This window comes from Aythya marila (assembly GCF_965140915.1).
Source record: "Aythya marila genome assembly, chromosome: 15".
In the NCBI taxonomy this organism is placed as follows: domain Eukaryota; kingdom Metazoa; phylum Chordata; class Aves; order Anseriformes; family Anatidae; genus Aythya; species Aythya marila.
Window position 1 is genome coordinate 5,734,494 of NC_139056.1, and position 16,941 is coordinate 5,751,434.

Consider the following 16,941-nt stretch of genomic DNA (forward strand, 5'->3'; position numbering starts at 1 on the left):
TCGATGCCCCTGGTGTTTCCCTCAGCTCCCCAGCTCCTGGCACCGCGCGCGTGTGGCTCCGTAACCCTCCGGCCCTGCGCGAGTCCCGGATGATTCAGCCGGCCGCGATGACTTGCCGCGCTTAAATTTAGCAGCTTGTTCCACCACCGCCGCCCCGTGCGCACCTTCCACGCGTCCCCCCCCGTGCGTGCGGGCAGCAGGAGGAAGCAGCGGGCTCCTGGTAGCTCCCGGATGGGAATTCGCTGCTCCTCAGCTCCTGCTGCTCCCCTCCAAAACCCTCCCGAGCCGCCAGCCCCCCAGGAGCTTCCCAGATCCAGCTATAGACACAGCCCTTGCTTGTACCTTGACTTCTTATAGTTCCCGCAGGTTTTCCATCATCTTAACAGCTTTTCGCCCACCCGTGGATGTTCCCATCCTTTTGCTTCCACCTGAGCTGGATCTCCGTGTCTCAGAGGACCCCTCGCTGGCCTCAGCTCCAACTCCTTGGAACAAAACGGGTCAAGAAGCTCACCCCGAACCCCGTCCTTCATTGCTCCACACAGCTCCTGGGAGCTCGCAGACCCCACTGCCGCCCCCGGCTGCTCCTGCAGCACACCTCCTTGCTTCTGTCCTGGCCCAAGGTGCCGGGCTGTGCTCCCTGGGGTGCCCGCTGCCTTGGCCCAGCAGCATTGGGCCATGGACAGCATCGCTGATAGCTCCGGGGGAAGGAACGAGTGGCTGCAAAGGGACAGCCAGCACCAGACCCCCGCTAAGCCAGGGCAGCAGCTTCCAGCAGAGGGAACCTCCCCGGACACCCTGCTCGGTTTGGGACTGACCTTAAGGGCTTCAGACACTCCTCCGGGCTACACCTCAAAGCCCTTCACAGCCGTGTTTTCACCCCTTTGAAGCGCCAGCACAATTCCTGCAGCACCAGAGGCCGAGCGGGGCCAGAGGGCAGCTCTGTGCCCCGAAAGCCACCCATCACATCCCCCTGTGCCCCACGGTGGTGACAAAAGGCGGCGGTGACAAGGGGTCCGCGAGCCTGCACGGGGTGCAGGCAGCTCACACCAACGGGAACCCAGCGCCTGCTTCTGCTTCCCCACCTGCAGCAGCTCCGGGGGCTGCGGGGAGCCGCAGCGAGGCGAGATAAGACGAGATAAGGCTCCTGACACCGCCTGTTATCACGGTGGGGGGCTGCCAGCACCGTGCCCCTCACAGCCCCTCAGCGGGGACCTGCCCAAGAAGTTCCGCAGCCCCTCTTCGCAGAGGCCTTGCCTTAGAGAGATGCCTCCCGGCTCTTCCCGGGAGAGGTTTTCACCACGAGGAGGAAGAAAAAGCCCCTCTGCCACCAAGCCCTCCTTCACACGTGATAATTTGCTTTGTCATGGCACTTCGGTGCACGCCCGGCAGCTCCGGCTAGAGGAGCAAAGCCCGGCTCCTGGGTGAGCGCACAGCGGCTTCCCGAGGCTGCCTGCACGCCTTAAATAAATCTATTTTACGCAGGGCTTTGTGGCAGCAGCAGCAGCACGGGCCGACGTACAGAGCCGCCGCAAATTCATCCCCATCCCCGGGCGAGCTGCGGGAGCTCTCTCCATTTTGGGTCACACCAGGCAGCCTCCGATTACACCGCGCCTGAGCTGCTGCAGGGGAACGCCGGCTCACCGCGCTGCAAAGCAGCAGAAAGAAGGGAAAAAAAATAAATGAAAAAAAAAAAAGCATATTGAGGACCATCAGGCCTGCGATAAGCGAGCAGCCCCGTGCCCAGCACGGCACCCAGGCAGGATTTCGGGGGGCCTGGCGTGATGGAGGCGCCGAGGGCTGGACCCGGGTGGTTTATTCCTGTAGGATGAGGATGGGAGGTGCTGGCTCCCTGCAGCACAGGGGGCCCAGTGGGGCCACCGGCTTCTCCCGGTCCTCTCCGTGCCCACCGGGGTGGCAGCGAGGTGGGTGCTGCCTTCACTGCCCCCCCGGGGCTCCTTGAGGACCGGTCACGGCCACCCCACACCTCGTGGGGCCTCGAGCGAGGTGTAAAGGGAGGCCGGGACCTGGCAGGCGGCCCCCATTTTGGGGGAACCTCCCCGGCCCCAGGAGCGCCCCGGCCTCACCTGCTCGGCCCCGTAGGCCTTGGCGAACTGGACGAACTCCTCCACCCGCACGAAGCCGTCGCCGTCGCGGTCGAGGGCGTCAAAGACGGGGCGGAGGCGAGGAGAGGCCTCGGGGCTGCCCCCCGGGCACTGCTCCGGGGCTGCCCACGGCGGCGTCCCCGCGGTGGGCTCAGGTGCCCAGGGGGCTGCTCCTGGCTCCGGTTCTGGATCCAGCTCCGGTTCCAGCTCCAGTTCTGGCTCCGGTTCTGGATCCGGCTCCAGTTCCAGCTCCAGTTCTGGATCCGGTTCCACTCCTGGTTCTGGTTCCAGTTCTGGCTCCGGTTCCAGCTCAGGTTCTGGCTCCGGTTCCACTCCCGGTTCTGGCTCCGCATCCAGCTCCAGCTCCGGTTCTGGCTCCGATTCCGGTTCCGATTCCGGTTCCAGCCCCGGCTCCGGCTCCGGCTCGTCCCCCCGCAGCCCGGGGCGGTCCCGGTCCCCCGTTGGCGGCTCCATGCTCACCCCGCGGCCGCCTCCGCCCGGCTGCTGCCTGCCCCTGCCCCTGCCCCTGCCCCTGCCCGTGCCCGGCGGCTCCCCGCAGCTCGGCCATGCCCCGCGGCCATCGCCCCCCTCACATCGCGGCCGGGAGCTCCGCGCTGCCGGCGGCTCCGCCCGCTCCCGGCTTTGTGCGAGGCGGCTCCGGGTCCCCCCCGCCCTCCCCGGGGCGGCTCCGCTCGCTACGGCCCGGCCCGGCCCGGCCCCGCCTCCGTGAGCCCGCCCGCGCCGCCGCAGCCGGGGCAGGCGGCGGAGAACCGCGGGATTTATCCCAGCGCCGCAGCGGCCGGCCGGGCGGTGACGTCATCCGGTGGTTTCGCGTCCCCGCCCGCCCCGGCTCCCGGCCGGCCTTAAAGGGGCCGCGCGCGCACGTGGGGCCGCAGCACGACGCCCGCCTGCAGTCTCGGCCCCGAATCGGCCTTTTTTCGCCCCAAAAGACCAGCCCAGCTCCCTCGGCCAGGAGGCGGGAGGAGGAGTGTGAGCACCGCCCGGCAGCTGGAGAGGGCTGGGTAAACCTAGGGCTAGGAGAAAGGATTTAGGTTAAAAAAACTCAAAACCCCAAAATCCCAAAACCCGAAATCCCAAAATGTCAAAGGGCAGCGGGGCACCCCCGAGGCCACCCCCTGCCTGCTCGGGGGGATCCCCAGCACGGCTCAGCCCACAGGGGTGCACAGAGGAGGAGAAGGCAGGGCTCCGCAGAGAAATCCTTTATTGGGGGTTTGGGGGAAGGAGCAACCCGCTCACAGCCCAGCTCCGGGACAGCCCCATGGGGCTCGGGGCGACCCCAAACCCGCTGGGATTCGCTCCCAGCGTGCCCCCGAGAGCGCCGAGGCTGAGCCCGTGCCCCCAGCAGCACCCCCGGTGCTCGCTGCCACCCCAAGACGTCGCGGGGCAGCAGCGTTGGGTCGGGTTCTGTCCGTGGGTCGGTCCCAGGCCGTCCGTCAGGGATTTGGGTTCGCTCCCGCAGCCCAGAAATCTGCAAGAGAGCGGGGAGGTTGGGAGGACAGCAGGAGGAGGCAGGTGGGAGAGCCCCCTCCCCCAAAAAAAAAACCAACCCTGGTCCCCAGCAAGGAAGAAAGGGGCTGCCAGGAGCCGAGCGCTGTCCTGCTTCGGGGGACACTTGGAGACCCCCTGAGGAGCGTCCCCCAGCAGGAAGAAGAAACCACGTCACCCACGGGCTCGGAGGGGAAAAAAACAGCAAGTTTTGTCCTCCCCCAGGCTCCTCACGCTGCGTGGCAACTCACAGCCATGGGCCTAGCACGCCGCGTGGCATCTCCTGCGGTCCCGGTGCTGGGGAGCGCTCAGAGCCCGCTGCTCGAGCCCAGCACCCCCAGTTTGAGCCCAGCGCCCCCAGTTTGAGCCCAGCGCCCCCAGCCTGCACGGCAGCAGCCTCAGCAGGAGCAGAGCCCGGCAGAACAGGACCAAGGCAGGTGAAAAAGGCAGCAGGATGCCCGCCGGTGCGGCAGCCGTGCCTCTGCGCCACGGGGCAAGAGGGTTTTTGTGCCAGGAGCCCTGCCCTAATCCCAGCGAGGGGGAAAGGCACGTCACCTAGAGCTTAGCAGAGGATGAAGCAATACCCAGCAAGGCGGGGAAGTCGTTGGCAGAGGTGAGCCAGCTCCCGCCGTCCACCACCAGGGTGGTGCCCGTCACGTAGGAGGAGAGGGGGCTCGCCAGGTACAGGGCGCTGTGGGCGATCTCCGTCTTGTTCCCCGCGCGGTGAAGGGGGATGGTGTCAAACCGCCTGGATTCTTCGGCAAATTTTCCACCTGAGCGATGGGAGAAAGGGGTCAGCCACACGCACAGGACCTCTCGGCCATCCCCACTCCATCTGGCAGCCCCGTGAGCTGCGTGGCACGGGCAGGCTTTGGCGTTCCCCTCGCGGGCAGAGGCAGCAGCCCCGGGGCCTTACCCAGGCGGCGGAAGCCCTCGGTGCCCGTGACGGGGCCCGGAGCCAGGCTGTTGACTCGGATGTTGTTGGGACCCCACTCCACAGCAAGGTGACGGGTCATGGCGTCTGGAAAGAGCACAAGAGGGATGAGGCACGGAGAACAAAGCCATTCCTGCAGCTGTCGTGGGGACAATAAGCCGGGGAGACCGGCCAAGAGCAAAGGGCCCTGGAGGAACACGCCCAGGTGAGAGAAGAGCCTCACCCCAAACCCAAACACATCAGCCCTAAAAGCACCCACACCGCTTCTTATCCACCCCCCCTACAAAGAGATTTTCCCACCCCGATATCCAGGGAGAAGCAGCTTCCTTACTGGCCCCAGGCAGCTTGCAGAGCCCCAGCGGGGAGGTTCAGGTACCTATAGCGGCCTTGGCAGTGCCGGCGTGCACCTGGAGAGCCTGCCCTCGGTAGCCCAGGGTGGCCGTGATGTTAACGATGACCCCACCGTGGTCCTGGGGAGGGAAAGAAGATGTGGTGTTAGTCAGGGGGCAGCACAGGGGGCTCGGAGGGTGGGCACAGCCACCTCCGTGCTGCTAACACACCCCCGGGCCTCACTGAGAGGTTGGAGGTGCAGGTGATGGCCAGGGGAAAGCAGAGGGGCAGAAGATTTACTTCTTCCCAGGCAGGTGGCAGAGCACAGGAAGGTGCTGCTCAAGTCGAAGCCCCGTGGCTGGGGACTGGCAGGATCGGGAGCACGGCTCCTGCTTCGCACAGGGGCTGCAGTCCCCAAAAGGGAACGGGATTCGAGCAGGGTGGGTTTGAGGACGGCGCAGCCCTGCGGGTACAGAGCCTGGTACGCTTCCCTGAGCGTCTCCCAAGTGGGTTTGTGCAACTCCCCCGCTTACCAGAAGCCACTTACCCGGAAATATTTCTCGAAGAGGACTTTGGAGGTGTTGAAGGTGCCCAGCGTGTCGATATCCATCACGGTTTTGAAGGCGTTGAAGGACAGGGCGCTGGCTGGGCACAGGAAATTCCCCGCAGCACCTAGGAACAAGGCGGGGGCTCGGTCAGCACGGGGCCAGTAAACATCGGGCAGCTCGGGGACTTCTGGGGGCGCAGTGCTCTGGGAGCATCCCCTCTGTGCTGCTCTCAGGGCCTCGCACCGTCACTGCCCGGCTGCTCCTGGAGCAGAGCAGTAGGACAGAGGCAGCAGACGCAGCCCACGTGCCAGCCTTCCCCTCCCCAGCCCCGGCAGCTCACCGTTAACCAGGATGTCGATGCGCTTGAACTCTCTCAGCGCCTCGTCCACCGCAGCCACGATGGTTTGAGGCTGCCTGACGTCTATGGCCAGGGGCAGGCATTGCTGCCCCGTGGCTGCCACCAGCTTTTTTGAGGCCTGGAAGGAAGGAGAAGCACAATTCTTTCCGGGACTCTGCTCTTCAGAGAAGGTCAGACCCAGCCCTCGCAGTGCACAGCAAACACAGGCACTGCCCGCACGGACACGTGCCACATCCCCTCCTAGAACCGGCTGCACCCCACCAGCCAGCACAGCCAGAGCGTTTAGAACAAAAAAACACAACCCTGGGGCAGGGGAGAGCCCTGCCCCAGTGCGGGGAAGCTGGGGGAGCCAGGGAAAGCTCCTGCACGTTTTGCCCCAGGACTCACTAAGCCCAGCAACCTCCCCGGTGATTGCACACAGCGCGTCCCGAGCAAGATCTCTGCAGGGCGAGTACAAAGGTCGGACCCCAGCGGGGTTCTGACAAAAGCAACCTTTAGATCCGAAGCATCAGGAGGTGAAAGGGCAAATGCTGACCAGCAGGCACCAGGGGCTCTGTCTGCGAGGCAGAAGGGGCAGCTCTGTTGCCCAGCAGCTGCCTGGAGCCCCTCCTGCAAGGAGCTCGCCTCTCCTCAGCAGCCCAGGACGTGGAGCACGGGGTAGGACCCAGCCAGAGCCCCGCACAACACCCAGCAACGTCCTGAGTGCCTGCATGGCCTCGTCGGGCTGTTCTCTGAGAAGTTTAGAGCCCCAGCTGCCAAGCACGCCCACCGAGGGTCAAGACCCTGGGAAAGCAGTCCCCGTGCGCTCAGCAGGCTCCATTCCCTCAGCACTGAAGTTTCTGAGCTCTGCAGCTTGTTTTCTGGCATATGAGCACGAGGGGATGTGAAATGATGGCACTAACCACCTCCGGGAGGCTCACACCAGCTCACTCCTAAGTCCCGATGTGAATCTTTGCTGTGTTTCAGTGAAACACGCAGCAACTGCACAGCTCACTCCCAGCTGAGGCAGCTCAGGAGCCAGTGGGGAGGAAGAGGAGCTGCAACCAGCCCCTCGCCCCCTGGGCTGCCCCCAGCCCCACGCAGGGCACCCGGGTGGGTCTGTGGGGTCCGTGGCTCTCCCTGTGCCCTGCACTCACCTCTGACACCCGCTGCAGGCTCCTGCTGGCGATGACAGTGCGGCAGCCGTGCCTGGAACAGAAGGGAGAGGTGGCTGGGGGGGGGGCGGGGGAATAAAGAGGGGGTCAGGGGACACAAGGGGGGGGTCGGGGAACACGAGGGGAAGTCAGGGGACTTAACAGGAGGTCAGGGGACACAAGGGGAAGGTCAGGGGATACAAAGGGGGGCATCAGGGGGCTAAAGGGGGGGGTCAAGGGACTAAAGGGGGAGTCGGGAGACACAAGAGGGGGTCGGGGGGATAAAGGGCGGTGGTCAGGGGACACAAGGCGGGGTCAGGCGACTAAAGGGGGGGTCCAGGGATATAGGGCGGGTCAGGGGACACAAGGCGGGGGTCTCACGGCGATCTCACCTCATGAAGATCTCGGCGATGCGGAAGCCGATGCCGGAGCCGCCGCCGGTGATGAAGGCCACCTGGCCCCTGTAAAGGGGGGGGGGGGGGGGGGAACACGGAGCGGGGCGGGGGAGTCAGAGCCGTGCCCCGGGGCCGCCCCCGGCCCGCCGGGCGCTCACTCACGCCAGGATGTCGGGGCTGCAGAGGTGCCGGTATTCCCGCAGGCACTCGTCGGCCTCCACGTCCCCCGGCGGCCGGGAGGCGGCGGCGCCCTGCGCCATGGCGGCCCCTCACGGCCCCGCTCTGCCCCCCGGCCCCGCGGCCTGCCGGGAGATGTAGTCCCCCCGCCGCCGCAAAGCCTGCTGGGAGTTGTAGTTCCGGGTAGCTGCAGCTCCGCGCACCGCGGGTGTGGTGCGGGCGGCTCCCCGCGGGGCATGCCGGGAGTTGTAGTTTTTTTTTTTTTTGCCTTGCCACCGCCCGCCAGTCCCAACCTCGGCGCATGCGCCCCCGGGCGGGCGTCGCCTGGCAACGGAGCGGGGCTGGAGCGGGGGCCCACAGCACCGCCCAGTGCTCCCAGTGCCCCTGTCCCAGTGCTCCCAGTGCCCCTCTCCCAGTGCTCCCAGTGACGGCCCGGCCCTTCCCAGTGCCCCTGTCCCAGTGCTCCCAGTGACGGCCCAGCCCCTCCCAGTGCCTCTCAGAGCCCCTGCTCCCACCCTCCCAGTCCCCTCCAGTCCCTCCCAGTGCCCCGCTGTCCCCACGGACCCTCCAGTGCCCCCCCAGCACTGTCCCAGTAACCTCCAGAGCCGTCCCAGTGCCGTGTCCTTGCACCCCAGTGTCACCCCGCTGCCTCCCGCTGACAGCTCAGTGCCACCCGTTGCCACCAGAGCCACCCAGCACTTCTTGGCAGCATCTCAACACCTTCCAGAGCTTCCCACTAACGCCCAGTGACTTCCAGTGCCCTCCCAGTGCCGGCCACTGCCACCCCACTGCCATTCAGCACACCGTGGGGTCAACCCGGTGCCCCCCAGAGCTTCCCCATGACATCCCCGTGCCCCACGATAGAATTGACCAGAGCAGAGCCGTGCTGGAGGCACTGGGTTTTAATGGGATGGGGATGGGGGGAGGCAGCGTCCTGGTGGCTGTCCCTAGGGCCCGTAGGTGTAGTCGCGGTCGCTGCTCTCCCAGGCCACCAGCTCGTCCTGCTGGAACCAGAAGCCGATCTCCCGCAGCGCCGTCTCCACCGAGTCGCTGGCGTGCACCACGTTCCTGCGCGGGGATGGGGACGGGGACGTGGCCGCGGGGGTCCCGTGCCGTCCCCGTCCCCACACGCCCCCCCCTACCTGCTGACGTGCATGCTGAAGTCCCCCCGGATGGTCCCCGCCGCCGCCTGTGCCGAGTTGGTGTCCCCCACCATGGCCCGCGTGGAGCGGACCACGTTGTAGCCCTCCCACACCTGCGGGACAGGGGACGCCTGAGCTCCACGGCCCCAAAAAGGCCGAGGGGGGGACGAGGGCTGGGTGCTCACCATGGCCACCAGCGGCCCTGAGGTCATGTAGGAGAGGAGCGCGGGGTAGAAGGGCTTCTGCCGCAGCTGCTGGTAGTGCTTGTCCAGGAGGCCCCGGTCCGCCTGACGGCACCGCAGGGTGACGGCGGGGACACCTGGTGGGTGCCACCCGCGTCCATCCCCACAGTGTGGGGTCCCCCGGGGGGGCACAGCTTAGGGACGGGTACCTGGAGCAGCTTCATGGCCACCAGCTTGAACCCGCGCCGCTCGAAGCGCCGGATGACATCGCCCACCAGCCGCCGCTGCACCGCGTCCGGCTTCACCAGCACCAGCGTCTGCTCCCGCAGCTCCGGGGGGGCTACGGGGGGCACGGGGACGCTGAGCCACGGCCACCCCGCTGCTCCCACAAACCCAGCCTTGTCCCCTTTCCTATCCCTGTCGCCGTGGGCCCTGCGATGTCCCCTCCATCAGCAGCGCCTGGGTGGCTGCAACCACAGGCCCAAAGGACATGCAGCGATGCCGTGATGAGTGCTGGGGATGCGTCCAGCACCGCTTGGTCCCAGTGTGGGATGGGTTTGCCCTGGTTTTGGCTGGTGGCAGGGCCACGCACGGCTGTCACCGTCACCCCCAGCCCATGCCAGAGCCACGCAGCAGGGGAAGGCACAGGCAGGAGCAGGGTGAGGAGGGCATGAGGCCGCAGGGGCAGCGAGCATCCCGCTGCAGCAAGGCAGGAGCCAGGAAAGCAAAAGGGGATGCGAAGCCAAGCAAGCCCCGAGGTTATAGGGGACGCTCCATGCCTGTCCCCCAAGGGCAGAGCAGGACAGCCCCGAGCTGGCCCTGGGGACACCGGAGGAGCCACCGCCAGCCCCATGCTCAGCACCCAGGGGTCGGGGTCAGGAGCCCCCAGCACCAACCCGGGGGGCACCAGGAGGGGACGGGGTCCCCAGGGGCAGGGTGGGGAAGGGACGGGGTGGCTGGGGGGGAAAGGGACGGGGTCGGGGGCCCTGGGGCTGGCCGGGGCCAGGTCTCACCGGAGCCGTAGCAGCGGGGGGGCCCGAGGGGGAGGCCGAGCTGCCCCCGCAGCAGGCCCCGGGCCAGGCAGCGCCCCAGGGAGCCCATGGCCGGGGCGGGCGGCTCGGAGTTGGCCTCGGCAGCCCGGCTGGAGGCTTTAAACGCCCGGCAGGGGCCGGCTCGGCCCTCCCGGCCCTCCCCTTAAAGCAGCCGCCGCAGGGAGCCCCCCCCTCGCAGGGGCCCTGCCCTGGGACCTGCAGGGAGCAGAGGCACCAAGCAAGCACTGCAAAGGGCTCAGGAGAGCTGCAAAGCCTGGGGCAGCCCCCAGCACACACGGAGGGGGTGATAGGGGCAGCCCCCACTGAGGTCCCTCTACACCCAGCGCACCCAAAGCAAGCCCCTGATGCGCCCATGAGAGCTGGCAGGCCCCGGGGAGGCTGGCTGGGAGCCTCACCCTGGAATCCCCTTGCTCTTGTATCCCCTTGCTCTGGCACAGAGGAAGGAGATGCTTTGGGTAAGATTAATGCAGATACACGCAGACATTTACCGTGGCATTTACTCAGCAAGCGCCCAACACACAGGGCCGGGTGCTCCCCTGCCCCAGCGCAAGGCCTTGGTGTCCTCCTGCTCCTCACCCTGGGGAATGGAGGCAATGAGACAGCACAGCTGGATGCCAGCCCCACAGCCCGCTGCCTTTGGGACACACGGGGACAGCAGCAGCTCCTCAGCACCTCGCTAAAGCAGGGACAGCGGTAGGGGAGCTGAGGGGACAGGGGATCCACCTCTCACTGAACCTCAACCCCAGCGTGCTGCTAGAGGCAAGGAGGGGGCATTTTTGTCTTTATCCACAGAGCAGTGTGGAAGTTGGACTAAGATCTTAAGGTGACCAGCAGAGGAGCAGCAGTTTTTAGCAGAGGGGCTCGCAGGTTCTAACCTGGGCTTTGGCTCCCTTCCAGCTGCTGCCCTTGATCAGTTGCCCAGCCAGGGAAAAACACGCACTTTCACCCTCTGTCAGCAAACAGCCACGATCCAAAAGGTTTTGCAAGAAAGCAGCAGCAGCCCAGAGCACCGTGCTGGGAGCAGATCGAAGCCCCCCGGCTGCCCCTTCCCACCGCAGCCCCAGCTTGCAGCAGGGACCTACAGGGACTGCAGGAACACCCGAACCCACAGAGCTCCAGCAGGACAAGCAGCAGCCATGCCCTCCCCAAGTTTCTCCACACAAGAGGACTTTCAGAAGCAGTGAGAGGATGCACAAAACCTCTCCGGTACTGTAGCAGGACTGCAGACCTCAGTTAACCTCACTGGGCTGCTCTTCACACCCCCTTGAGGACTTCTGCAAATGTTCACAGCCTCCTGTTACAGGGCCTGGGGGCACACGTCCCCAAGCAGGTGGGATTTGGTTCACCTGCATCTTCCCAGCCACTCACTGCAGGGTACAAAGCCCACAAACAAAACAGCCCCAGTGCAGGCAGCCTGGGCGCATGGCTCCATCTGTACACAGGTTATCCAAACATCTCCCAACAGCCAACGTGGGCATTGCAAAATGGTTTTAACAGAACTAAAGGAACTGTGGAGCGAGTGCTCCCCATGTTTCGCCTCCCCCCCGAGAGCTTCCAGCTGCCCACACGCGGCCATCTCACTTCCTGTCCACGTCTGTGAACGTTTTGGGGAGAAAACACACTGATCTGAACAACTGCACAAGGACAGGAGCTATTCCCACCACACAGCCCTGGCTGAACCTGCTCTTGGAGCTGCAAAGAAAAATCAGCAGAGGAATAAAACCATTTTAATGCTCTGCTCTGGCTACCTGATGAGAGCACCGCAGGGACAAGTGGCTCCCAGCTGCATGATCAGAGGCTTCACAAGCCCCACAAAATCCAGTCCAGTTTGAACGGGGACTGGGATTTTAGCGTTATGCTCCAGTACCAGCGCCAGGTCACTGGCCAGCGGCTGGCCTTCAGCTCAGGCGTCCTGCGACACAACCCTCCTGGCATCAGGAGATTTTCTTCCTGCGGGCAGCTCTTGAGCTTTTTTTTTTTTTTCTTGAGCAGGATTTTCTTCCTGCAGGAGTCCTCTGGCTCCACCGCAGGTAGGGGCTGCAGATCCCTGCCTGCAGCATGAAACACGCCTTGCTGCAGAAGGGCTCAGTGGCAGGCCTGCCTGGAAACTGAAATAAATTAGAAGTTACTTAAAACAACAAAGTAAGCACTTTATTTCCATTAAGCATGTTGTTTTAGTATCACAATGGAATGATGAGAAAACGTTTAAAAAAAACAAAATGTCTCTAATCCCCACAAACAGCAGGGAGGTTTTCAAGGCAATTTAAAAAACAAAGGGAGTGACAGAAGTGCCAAAACAGTCCCAACATCACAAGTCTCCTCCTCCGAGAGCTGGGCAGGGGCAGGAAGGTGGAATGACACGAAGGTACGAATGTCTGAAGTAGTCTTTGGCGCTTCTGCCTCATGATTGATACGCACAAGATCTCTCAAGACAACTCCACAGATATCTCCAGACGCAACAAAGTGCTACGTTAGTCGAACAAAACCCCGGCGAGAGGACTCTCCGTACAGCTGAGATGCCCTGCGGTTGGGCGTTAAGACACATCCTGCAGACAGTGCTGACTCCAGCTGGGGGCCTTTGGGCTGGGAGGGAAGGAGGAAGCGTGGTGCATGAATCCAAGAAGATGTGCCCACCTGCAAGACACCGTGTCCTGCAGTACTGACAAAACCAGGGAGGAGAGAAGGTGGTGGCAAAACGAAACACGGATCCGTTCCCTACAGTGATCAAAACACGAGTCCAGTGCAGTAACTATAGTTTCACAGTTCCAGGGGGCAAACTGTCATTGCAGAGTCTGTAGTAGCGCAGGTCATTCACCAGTCTGTGCACATTCTGGGTAAACGACGGCAGATCCTGGAAGAGATCAAACAGCACGTTGTAATGCAGCAATAACCGTACCCACGAGCACCGTAAGCCAGCAGAGAACAGAAAGGCACCGGGAGGGCCAAACACCCACGTGTGTTTTCATACAAGAGATTAGCAGACTACTTCCTCCAGTGTCTGAGCCCAGGAAACCTGAGTTTCTGCAACCTACGTACAGGGAACAGACACTGCTCCGGGGCAGCTCCAGGGAGCTGACTGCAGAGAACCAGGCTGTGTTCGTGGCACGGGCTCCTCGCAGTGCACTCAGGCACAACACGAACAGTCACGACACCGCCATCTGCAGCGGCAACTGTTCTGTGTGCTCCTGCCAAGGCTCTTGTGTCCCGCAAACCCCTGACAAGGGCTGGTTTTCCGGAAGAGCAGTCGCCTACTAGAAGTTCAACAATCCTCTCAAAGCTCCTCTCCTACCCTTAAACCCGGTCTCGAATCCCCAACAACTCCCATGGGAGAAGCAGCAAGCAGACAACCAAGCTTCAGCAGATTGAAACCACGAGCTGGCCGCTCTGCCGTGATGTTCTGCAGGGAACTTACAGCCTCCCTCACTTGCAGCTACTCCATTGTTGTCGTCACTTGTAACCCTCAAACATCTGGCTAGCAGCTGCAGCAAGATTTTGGCAAGGATCTGAAGGTCCCACTCTAGCAAATGTCAGCCTACTCCCCCCTAGGGAACATATTCCCCAATTCCCACAGAATAAGGCAGTCCAAGAGATGAGATGGCAACTTCCCTACCCAGTGTGAAAAATCCTAGGCTAGGCATTGCTGCCTGTGGAAACGTTTGCAACAAAAGGGGTACTGACTGCCTCAGGCCACTGCTCTGAGAAGCCTGTGGCTGTCTACCAGCACACTCAGCGAGAACATTGCCCATCCAGGGAACATTTGCACTCCTCTGCAGCACCTCCCCTTCTTACCCGGTCCATTTTGAAATTCCTTCCCAGCACGTTTTTCTGGTTCGAGTCCACACCATCACAACTGGCCAGGAACTCAGGGAGAAAGGCTGAGTAGAAGCCATCAAAGTCCACTGAGGCCATGTTATAGGTGGCGATGCCGATCTCCTCCTGCAACAGGTCGTGCGACTTGTGGACAAGCACCTGAAGGAGCACATTCACGAACTGGAACAGCATGGTTGTCCGGAAGATCTTCTGCACAGCGAGAGGAGGACACAGTTAGGCAACTTCACACCAGCAGCCCTCCTCCCACTCGAGGCACCAGAGCAGCAGCCTCAGAAGCGCAAACTTCAGAGGTCAGACCATGGCTGCATCGGGTCACTCCAACACCAGCAGCTTCTGAGCTACCAGCGAGCTCTGCAAGCTCTTGTGAGCACAGAGACCATTTTCCAGTCTGAGCCATGCCAAAAGCACAAATGGCTACAACAAACTAGATGGATATCTGCTTCGAAATTAACCGTCAATTTGGCCACGCTTACCTCACATCCAGTTCAAGTTTTAAACACTGGCATTTTAGGAAACTGCATCAAAGCCCATTTAAGTCCCTGCCAACGTTAGCCCTGCCCAGCGCTCCTGAAAGCGGCCAGAGTTCCTAGGGAATCTGGCTAGCTGCCTGCCTGAAAGTCTGCAACAGGCAGCTGTTAACATGATGGACTGTCCTTGAGTTGTGACCACAGATGCAAACCTGAAAGCTCTGCCTTCACAGGCTAACCAGAAGGGTTAGAACCTGGACTGCAACTCGAATTCTTCATGACAGCCGCTAACAAGCCTAAATTAGAGGGTTTGGAGGCTGGATCCTACCTGACAGCAATGGACAACCACCTTACGGTGATCCAACTGCAAATGCTGAACACCCTGCTGCTGCCCCAGGCAAGAATGATGCAGAGACACTGCCACTGTCTCAGTGATGATCTACTTGGTCCACCAATTTTACTCCCTCAGACAAATCGCCCCATTACTGTGTGTTCTTTGCTTTCCTTCATGGTCACAAGGCTTGCTTTGACTAGCAAATGTTGGGATCCCTCCTGTGCCCAGCGCAGCAGTATCAGGGAGGTGGCAGTGCCACTCTGACCAGCAACATCCTCATCGTAATCACAGCAAAGGATGCAGTAAACAAGCCCCCAGACCCTGACCATCAGTTTGTGAACCATCTGAAAGTTTGAAAGACAGCTTCCCACTATCACAAAACAGCTTCCAGCCCCCTTGGACTGGGAAGCCCTAGCCTTTAACTGCACCTTGCCTAGCACAGCTTCCTTCGCTGTGATTTAATTCCCTGCTGCGCAAGTCTCAGAATGGCACTGGTCAACTCGGACCTACCTTGTGGTACAGCTTCTGCTTGGTGTTGAGTGTCTCCAAGTAGAAGAGATTCTGCTTGAATAGGTGAATGTCAGGTTGCAGGAAGGACTGGCCAAATGCCTATGAACAAAGGAGAATTGAAGTGAGGGGACTGATACCATAAACATCAAACCTGCCAGGCAGAACAACACTTTCACCCCAACATCACCCTAAACCAATTTACAGATCTCCTCTGGAAATGCCATGTCAGTGTTTGAGACACGTGCTAACAACCAGGGCTTCTGCTGCTTATGCACAAGTGGTTCACTGTACCCAGAGGTGGGTGGGAAGGGATCTTCTGGTGAGATTTCCCAGGAGAAGAAACCCCACGGGTACCATGGTGAGCATACACAAAGCCCTAACAGACTGGTTTTGCTCTCAATCTCAGCCTAGAGAGCAAGGTGACTGGCAGATGCGTTGACCATGCTACTGCACCAAGTTAGAAAGATGTTAGAGATGGGAGCTGGGAGGCTGACCTGGGCATTACAGAAACAGGAAGAGCCTAGGAACAAAGTCTGCTGGACTCCACTGAAGTGTCTGGTAGGCCTGCACAAACTCTGGGATAAAAATCTTAAACACCCCAAGCTCCTTTGAAACACTAGAGATGAGCAGAGGTAGGCAGGAGAATTTTAGTAGTTGCTACTCCAAGACATCCAGAAGAGAAGAGCACTCCTTCTTACTGGTGTTCATTCACCAAGTGATAAGAGGAGTGGAAATGGCCTCAAGTTGCACCAGGGGAGGTTTAGGATTGATATTAGGAGAAATTTCTTTACTGAAAAAGTTGTGCAGCATTGGAACAGGCTGCTCAGGGAAGTGGTTGAGTCACCATCCCTGGAGGTCTTCAAAAAATGTGCAGATTTAGAGCTCAGTACCATGGTTTAGTGGTGAACTTTAGCACGAGGTTAAAGTTGGACTGGATGATCTTAGAGGTCTTTTCCAACCTGAATGATTCTGTGATATTAGCCATTTATTATTAGATGGACAAAAACGACCCTTTCAAATCCTTTCAAGACTGAGCTAGATCTGAACTTAGACCTCCTGTGGAGAGCAGCACAATAGTACCCAGTAACATCTGAAACAAAATTCTGTCTGTTCTTGCATTTACAGAACATTGAAGCCCAGCACCAAAACAACAGCAGCCAAGTAGTAAAACTAGTCCAGTACTGTCACCCAGCTGCAGCTCATACTGAAATTATCATGTAAATGCCTCCCTATATACACACACTCCAAAAAAAAAGAAAAGAAAAAAACCCAACACGCCAAGACACTGAGGCAAGTTTGGAAGTGTCACGCTGCTACAAGAGGAAAAGATGCTTGGGCAGCTCTGCACAGGGACCAGCTCAGGCCTCATTCACGTCAAAGGTACTAAGATAAGGGAAGCCCAGAGAAAAATACCAATATATGTCATGTCATAGTGCAAGAGCTCCCTCTTCACGTGTACATCAGAAGGGACTGAGCCTCCACAAGCGCTCCAGGACAGGCTCTGCAAAGAGCCCTCCCTCCTGAAGCCCAAGCACGTGGCCGTGCACTCCAGCATTCATCGCCCTCTGACTAGCAAGCTCTGCTCTGAGCTTCCAGAGCATGGTGCAAGTGTGCTTCTGTTTGCATTGCTGCAAGCTGCAAGTGAAGGGCTCCATACCAGGTGGTCTGTAACAGGCCGATTAGAAGGCTGATTTTTTTTATTCCCCAGCCTGAGACGACTGGTGCTCATTGTACATGTGCTGGCATACTGCCTCTGCCTTCCCTGCTCCTCAGGATTACAGGATTACCCAATGACCTTTCCCTACCAGATTCAATGGAACAATATAGATCAAGTTCATATATGAACATACATATGTTCACGTTTATATATTTCAATATATAAAGGGGGCTTATTAGAAAGATGGAGGAAGACTTTACTAGGGCCTGTACTGACAGGACAA

The 16,941-nt window shown here is 60.7% G+C and overlaps 4 protein-coding genes across 6 annotated transcripts in view; all 4 read right to left on the minus strand.

The window, feature by feature from the left end:
• Positions 1-1,761: 1,761 nt before the first annotated feature.
• Positions 1,762-2,576, minus strand: LOC309884005 (uncharacterized protein; the record flags this gene model as incomplete). Its single annotated transcript, XM_082772616.1, has 2 exons — positions 1,762-1,818; positions 2,085-2,576. The coding sequence occupies 2 exons, from the start codon at positions 2,574-2,576 to the stop codon at positions 1,813-1,815; spliced, it is 498 nt and encodes a 165-aa protein (XP_082628742.1). The 3' UTR covers positions 1,762-1,812.
• Positions 2,577-3,307: 731 nt separating this feature from the next.
• DECR2 (2,4-dienoyl-CoA reductase 2) lies at positions 3,308-7,606 on the minus strand. Of its 2 annotated transcripts, none has more exons than XM_082772881.1 (9): positions 7,469-7,606; positions 7,304-7,372; positions 6,915-6,966; positions 5,761-5,896; positions 5,420-5,544; positions 4,919-5,012; positions 4,525-4,629; positions 4,193-4,381; positions 3,308-3,591 (listed from the first exon to the last, which is right to left on the minus strand). In XM_082772881.1, the coding sequence occupies exons 1-9, from the start codon at positions 7,564-7,566 to the stop codon at positions 3,557-3,559; spliced, it is 903 nt and encodes a 300-aa protein (XP_082629007.1). In that variant the 5' UTR covers positions 7,567-7,606; the 3' UTR covers positions 3,308-3,556. The 2 variants fall into 2 exon arrangements, with proteins under 2 accessions (XP_082629007.1, XP_082629008.1); XM_082772882.1 differs by having other exon boundaries at positions 4,164-4,381.
• Positions 7,607-8,359: 753 nt separating this feature from the next.
• On the minus strand, positions 8,360-9,957 carry NME4 (NME/NM23 nucleoside diphosphate kinase 4). The gene is made up of 5 exons (XM_082772919.1): positions 9,821-9,957; positions 9,017-9,147; positions 8,811-8,912; positions 8,626-8,738; positions 8,360-8,551 (listed from the first exon to the last, which is right to left on the minus strand). Exons 1-5 carry the CDS (start codon positions 9,906-9,908, stop codon positions 8,431-8,433), a joined length of 555 nt encoding a protein of 184 aa, XP_082629045.1. The 5' UTR covers positions 9,909-9,957; the 3' UTR covers positions 8,360-8,430.
• A 2,031-nt stretch (positions 9,958-11,988) lies between these two features.
• The window catches only part of XPO6 (exportin 6), a 52,599-nt gene continuing 47,646 nt past the window's right edge, over positions 11,989-16,941 (minus strand). For both annotated transcript variants that reach the window (XM_082772227.1, XM_082772226.1), the window contains exons 22-24: positions 15,002-15,100; positions 13,649-13,879; positions 11,989-12,710 (exon numbers count right to left, since the gene is read on the minus strand). In XM_082772227.1, the coding sequence (XP_082628353.1) occupies positions 12,609-12,710; positions 13,649-13,879; positions 15,002-15,100 (432 nt within the window). In that variant the 3' untranslated portion in view covers positions 11,989-12,608. The remainder of the gene's footprint in view (positions 12,711-13,648; positions 13,880-15,001; positions 15,101-16,941) is intronic.

Coding starts and splice junctions, on each gene's coding strand:
- DECR2 (XM_082772881.1), bottom strand. CDS start 7,566: ATGGCGCAGGGCGCCGCCGCCTCCCGGCCGCCGGGGGACGTGGAGGCC. Junction 5,897..6,914: donor GCCTGCAGCGGGTGTCAGAG/GTGAGTGCAGGG, acceptor CCTTCCTTCCAG/GCCTCAAAAAAGCTGGTGGC. Junction 5,545..5,760: donor CATCGACATCCTGGTTAACG/GTGAGCTGCCGG, acceptor CCTTGTTCCTAG/GTGCTGCGGGGAATTTCCTG.
- NME4 (XM_082772919.1), bottom strand. CDS start 9,908: ATGGGCTCCCTGGGGCGCTGCCTGGCCCGGGGCCTGCTGCGGGGGCAG. Junction 8,913..9,016: donor TGGCCATGAAGCTGCTCCAG/GTACCCGTCCCT, acceptor CGGTGCCGTCAG/GCGGACCGGGGCCTCCTGGA. Junction 8,552..8,625: donor TTCAGCATGCACGTCAGCAG/GTAGGGGGGGGC, acceptor ATCCCCGCGCAG/GAACGTGGTGCACGCCAGCG.